General features: G+C 35.7%; 1 protein-coding gene across 1 annotated transcript; it reads left to right on the top strand.

Annotated features, from left to right (window-relative positions):
• Window positions 1-739: 739 nt before the first annotated feature.
• LOC149287198 (patched domain-containing protein 3-like) lies at window positions 740-5,450 on the top strand. Its single transcript, XM_089493187.1, has 4 exons — window positions 740-1,462; window positions 2,029-2,150; window positions 2,930-3,075; window positions 3,613-5,450. The coding sequence occupies exons 1-4, from the start codon at window positions 740-742 to the stop codon at window positions 5,448-5,450; spliced, it is 2,829 nt and encodes a 942-aa protein (XP_089349313.1).
• The last annotated feature ends 1,531 nt before the right edge of the window (window positions 5,451-6,981 follow it).

Raw genomic sequence — 6,981 nt, 5'->3', positions numbered from 1 at the left:
GAATACACATACGTATGTCCAGGTTTTGACAACAGATCTTTCTGCTATAACATAATTGAAAAGGCGTTAACTATTAATCAGTTGGCTTTTTAAACTTAAACTTGGATAAGCGAAAACAACATGGAAAATATAGGTGCATCTATGTCAGAAAGTCTAGGTTTTATTAGTTTTTGTTGTTGCATTTTAGAGATGGAATAAATGGTTGATATAATATATTATTGATTAAAAAATACATGATCTAAGTACATAGCCCCTTGATTTTGGTTTTTGAACAATAAAATAATAGAATTATGGAAATCATCAATCATTTGCTTAAATGAGCATCTGACAGGGTAACATCTGGCTCTGTACATGTTCTGTTAAAAATTCTCAAATATATTTAGATACGGTAGTTGCTGATCTGGCTGAGTTCCAGCGTTCTCTGCAAATTATAAAATAAACCATTAAGATATGCATTATAATTCCTTTTGTCAAGTAAAATGAATGATTATGTTGGATACCTTTCTCATCTACCATTTACCTGCTGCACTGGGTTCTTTATCCCATCCCCGGCTGGCTTATAATTCTCTGAATTATTTGCAATAGACTATTTCTCCTCGATGCTACATCGAGTGTAGGTTCTCTTGCTTTATCGTCAGGGTACGTCTCTTCTAAGGTAGCGTGTAATTGAGCCTTGGTCATCTTTAAGCCCATTGATATCTATTAACTCTTTTTTTTAAAATACAAGAGTAATTTGAATATGGGTGGGTGCCATACAGACTGCCTTGAGAAGCCATTGTCCAGAGGTTTTCGTAATCTGGGAAAACTCATTGCTAGATATCCTTGGTGGTTCATAGTTATTCCAGTTGCGTTATCAGTTGGATTAGGAATGGGCTTTTGTTTTCTTGAAGAGAGACAAATGAATAATTTAGAGGACCAATTCACTCTGGTGGGTGGTCATGCAAAGAGCGAGAGAGACTTTGTCCAGACGCATTTTCCCATCAATGACTCCAGGCACTTTTCTGTAGAACGGCTGTATGCAGAAGGTACTTTTGCCTCTCTTATTATTGTAAGTTCATCACAAAATATCCTGAATAAGAGCATCTTCGAAGATCTACACATGCTGGACACAACAGTGAAGAGTTTAGAGTGTGGGTCAAACATTAGCTTTTATCACTTGTGTGCTAAAACCAATGGTTCAACGTGCCTTCCTGCTAACCCCTTACTGGAGATGATACAGAACAACACGGAGGAAATCTTGTTAACTTATCCCATGTTCAAGAACACCATATTCCTGGGATTCTACATTGGAGGTGTCACGCTAGGCTCAGACAGCAGCGTACTTAAGGCCCAGGCTATTAGATTGCTGTATTACCTAAGAGAAGATGGCAATCAAGTCAAAAGCAATGCCTTGAGGTGGCTGGACCACTTTACCATGATCATACCCCAAAAAATCCAAGAGTTACAGCTTAAATCGATACAGGTAAACCCAAAGGTGTTGTAAAATCTGCTTTATTGCTAAGAAAGTACACGTACCTTATTGTCTATAGAATTTTCTCATGTCACTTATGTATAAATGAAATGCATGGAGAGAAGACCGCTTGCTTTTCAATCAGAGCTTGGAGAAACGTTCACAGAAGCAGGTTTTATCGATGAGGTGAAAGATTTCAATTCACCAAGTTAATTATAATGATTCTATGCAGGAGCTTCTCTTGCAACAAGGACAGAACTGCTCCCGCTCAAATCAAAGTTCAATTACAAGATTTCAATTTTATGTAGAAGAGGCTCACTTGAGATGGACCTTTATAATGCATTTTGAAGTTGGGAAGTCAATATATATAGTTTGTCCTCAACATACGTGTAAACGTACTCAGTTTAGTGTATTACAGCATTAATCAATAGGCTGCTTCTCCAAATGTTCTGTGAATAAACTCTATTGTTTCACTTATCAATGGAACAAAATTGAAATTTCAAGTCACACAGAAATATTGCTTTTAGTGATGATATGATTAACAGTAACGTTAAACTCAACCATTCTATTTCTCGTAGGTTTATTATTCCACATCGATTTCTCTACAAAGACAGCTGCAAGAAAATACCAAAAATGTGATTGGTTATTTCTCCATCACCTACCTGGTGACCCTTTTGTTTTCTATTGTGTCTTGTATGAGGTGAGCATTTGTTATTTATTCTTTCTTCTTTTTTTTTTAGGGGGAAGCTTTAATTCACACATATTAGGGTTTATTTACTAAATGCCAAGTTTGAAGGATAGTTGTGTTTCAGCTATATATATATATATATATATATATAATGATGAACCATACATAAAAGCCTCTTCTGCAGGAAGAGCTTGCCTGGTCCTGTATAATTTAAACTTAAATCGGTGACATTCCTCCAAAGTCCCTTCACCAGTTCAATCATTATTATGCAGGACAAGCTCAGTTCTTGTTGCTGTTGGCCCTTCAGTTTAACAAGAACTTTCCTGCAAACTCTCCATTTAGTGAATATTTTCTGTAAAGGTTGTTTAATTCAGTACACTTAAGTTTGCATGATACTGGAGAATGTTACATGGTTGTGTCCCCTTTGTTTTTTTATGATGTTTTAGAAGCTTCTGAAATGAACAAGGATGAGTCTCTAAAAATGACTCTCATTGGTCATCCCTGATGTATTCAAGGAGATCCTGAAATGTTGCAGTATTCATGAGTTACAGATATTCAAAACTGAAAATTGTACAATTTTTTGGAACAGAGGGTGATTTTGTGTTCATTTCCACAAATACCAAAATTTTATTTTTGTAATTTCAAATGAATTCTTTGAAAATATTTAATCAAATTTTATCCATACACAATATAAAGCTGTCCTAGAATTCACAAAAAAAACATTCAATAGTTTTACAAAAATAATGCAAATGACCACATATTCTAGATATACTTTGCCTTTTGTTCCTCAGATTAGACAATGTAAGAAACAAAATTGGTGTCACTGCATTTGGAGTATTGTCGCCTGGCCTAGCTATATTGACCAGTTTTGGACTTCTGCTATTATGCGGGGTACCTTTTGCTGTTACCGCTGTAAATGCACCATTTCTTATTTTAGGTAAGTGCTATTTGTATCTCACCATCATTATGCTGTTAGATGTATAGAAGCCAAATGCCATATGTTTTATATATTAGGTGTTTTGATTGTAAATCAAACTATATGAGCTAGTAAAGTAATGGATATTAACCAAAAATTCTGTTTCTTAGCACAGAATATTAGTGATTGCAGAGCAAGTAGTGATTGATACTTAAAATTGATACTTAAATGTCTAATATACTTTTTAAAATGTACAATAACTCTGGATCTGATCTTTTCCGATTTTAATTGTTTAGTTACTGCCATGATTACAACAAAGGTTGTAATACAAATTGCATTAAAGAATTGTAACCATATTATTTCTTTTTATAAAACTATACTATGGTTTATATACTTTTTGGCAAGCAATTTAAACCATTTTTGTTCAAATATCCTTTAATATCTAAACGGTTTACAAGAGGGTTTAGCCTAAGGTATCAAATTCGAGTGGAAGAGAGAGAAACGCAATAAGAAAACTTAGTAGCAACCTTTATTTCTCAAAATAATTGGTTTTTGCAGGAGTTGGCGTTGACAACATGTTTATTATATTATCTTGTTGGCAACAAACAAAGGTGAAAGGGAGCATTGAAGAACGTATGGCTGATACCTACCAAGATGCCGCCGTGTCCATCACCATTACTACCCTGACCGATGTCCTGGCTTTCTACATCAGCATAATTACTCATTTCCCTTCGGTGCAGTCTTTCTGCTTATATACAGGAACGGCCCTTGTCTTTTGTTACCTGTACTGCGTTACCTTCTTTGGGGCAATTCTAGCACTAAACGGAAAATATGAAAATGAAAACAGGCATTGGTTAACGTGCATGAAGTTGAAGAACACGGAGGAACCTGGGCACAGCCCTGCACATAATGCATGTTGTGTCGGAGGATCTTTGGACACAGTGAAGGGGATAGAACATGAGCATCCGATTACAGTATTCTTTTATAAGTATTATGGCCCGTTTATTACTCAGTACTGGATAAAAGTACTTGTTTTATTTCTCTATTTTGGTTATCTGATCGCTAGTATTTTTGGATGCATCCAAATAGAAGAGGGTATAGATGTGCGCTATCTTGCTAATGACCATTCTTTTTTAAAAAAGTTTTACAATAAAGAGGCGTTATATTTTTCAGAATACGGCCCCAGGGTGATGGTTATCGTTACTAATGCCACCAACTATTGGGAAATAGAAACTCGTCAGGAAATTGAAGGCTGCGTGGAGGCACTAGAGAGTAGCTATTATGTGACAAAGGAATATTCTGTTTCTTGGTTGAGAACATATGAAAGGTTGTCTAGAGCTGCAAATCTAAACATAACTAGCAAGGCAAACTTTATGAAACACTTAAAAATATTGTATTCGCAGTTTTCAGATTTTCGACTGGATATCGAACAACATGGATCTGAGATAATTGCCTCTCGTTTTTTCATACAGACTTTTCATTTATTCACTGGCCATGATGCTAAAAAGATGTTACATCAATTAAGGGAAATTGCTTCAAACTGCAGAATTAAACTCATTGTTTATCACCCGCTATTCATCTACTTGGATCAATATGCCGTAATAATCCAAAACACTGTTCAAAATATCATTGTGGCTACTGTTGTGATGCTGGTGATCTCTTTGTTGTTCATTCCAAACCCTCTTTGCTCGTTGTGGGTGACATTTGCAATCGCTTCCATCATTGTAGGCGTCATTGGTTTCATGGGCTTTTGGAAAGTTAATTTAGATTCCATATCAATGATCAACCTTGTTATTTGCATAGGGTTCTCGGTTGACTTCTCGGCTCATATTGCGTATGCTTGTGTTTCCAATAAGAAGACAGGTGCAAACAACAGGGTGATCGATGCCTTGCGCGTTCTTGGTTACCCTGTGGTACAGGGAGCTCTTTCTACAATATTAGGGATTTTGGCTCTTTCTGTCGCAGAGAGCTACATTTTTAGGACATTTTTTAAAATCATGTTCTTAGTCATTGTTTTTGGGGTCCTCCATGGCCTCATATTTATTCCTGTATTCTTGACCACATTAGGAGTGTATGAAATATCATGTAACAAAAAGGTAACACCCCAAAACACTAATATGTTAAATACAGATGAGCTTGGTAGGGGCTACCCAGAAGGTTGCGAAAGTCGGACGAAAATGCAAGAGCTTCCTGGATATGTCAGTCCAATATCGTGTGTAATGAACAGTGACAGCCTGTGTAAATTCTATTATCCCAGTAGCCCTAAAAACTTCTCTGGACCCCAGAAAGAAGATGGGATTCATGAGCAAAATCAGTACAAAAATAATCTACTGCAATACAGGAGGCGATTGTTCCATCTTTATTTAGAAGGTAAAGTTAATCAAGATTGCCATTGACCTTACCCATCTGAACCAGTTTTTGAGCTGATCTATGTATTTTGAAAACCAAAAGCCCATAAACTGTATTGATTCGCGGATTAATGTTATCTTTTTATACCCATTTCTTCAAGTATCCACTTATGTTGGAATCTCCCGGAATTTCCCCAGTTCTGGTGGCAGTGCAGTCCCATAGAAAAAAAGGAAGAAACTGAATATGTTTTTATAGTTAGTTTTGATAAATTATTATTTAAACACATTGAATGCAGGGAGATATGAATTGCTGTAAATGGCTTCATATACAACCAATGGTTTTTATATATATATATATATAGAGAGAGAGAGAGAGAGAGTCATGTAGAAATGTTCTTGTTTTTGAAAAAGATCAGAAACACAGCACAGACGGTGTTAATGTTGTAAATGACTATTGTAGCTGGAAACGGCTGATTTTTAATCAAATATCTTCATAGTTGCACAGAGGCCCTTAGTCACTGCCATCAGTCCTGTGTTCCAATGGCACGTTGTGTTTGTTAATCCAAACTTATAGTATATATTACAGCTAGAATGTTCTTGTTTTCCAAGGAGTGACCCCAAATTTTTGAACAGTAGTATATATATATATATATATGTAGGTAATAGTGAATAACAAATGAATTCATAGAACAGCAGTCTGAAAATGAAATGTTTGGAGCGTAGGTGGCAATTTTTAGTTTTTGCACAGGGTATGTGGTATGAAGGAGTATGAAGCTGCCATTCCGGGTTATCCAGCATTAGAGAAAGTGTTCATTATCTGTATGCAAAGATATCATCGTAACATAACATAATAATTGTCTCATATATATTTTTGGAATTTTTGTGAATGTACACTTTTGTGTGATTTAAACTTAAAAATAAAAGGAAATATTTTCTTCTTAAAGCGTACTTTATTTGCCTTACAAAACAAAGATTATACTTTACGTTGTAGGTGAGTCATTGTTAAATATTTGTTTATTGCAGTATGCTAGATGACTAACGAAAAGAACAGTAAAAATATGATGGCAAAAATATTATTTTTATTTTATAGGAACAAGGTAAAGAACACAATATTAAAAACAGTGCCTGCCCCCAGGGGTGTAACTAGACGCCTCAGGGCCCGGGTGCGAGAATCTGTTAAGGGCCCCCCCACCCCCCCCCAAAAAACATGATTTTTACCCAACAATTTTTTTTCAACTAATTCAACAAATTCAATTTACATATTGAATCATATCTGTAAAAAATCAAAGAAAAAGGGGCGCATGTACAAAGGGCATAATCCAGGGGTGTCCAAGTTTTTTCTGCAGTGGGCCACTTCATCAAAATTGTATACGTGCGCAGGCCGCACTCATTTTTCACTGTGACAAAAAATATGGCCTTTAATAAAATATGCAGATTACAATAAAGTAAATAACACAAAACCTTTACTCTTCCTCTCACTGATTTCTGGGCCTTGAAAGTTTTGCGACTACAAATTCAGGATTCCCTAGATTTATTCTAGGGATGAACTAAAATGAAAATTCTGGACCAAAACATTCAG

This window comes from Sceloporus occidentalis, unplaced genomic scaffold (assembly GCF_023333645.1).
Source record: "Sceloporus occidentalis isolate IW3139 unplaced genomic scaffold, rSceOcc1.0.p SCAF_63, whole genome shotgun sequence".
Lineage (NCBI taxonomy): Eukaryota > Metazoa > Chordata > Lepidosauria > Squamata > Phrynosomatidae > Sceloporus > Sceloporus occidentalis.
The sequence above is the reverse complement of the archived record's forward strand: the minus strand, read 5'-3'. Positions and strand labels throughout refer to the sequence as shown.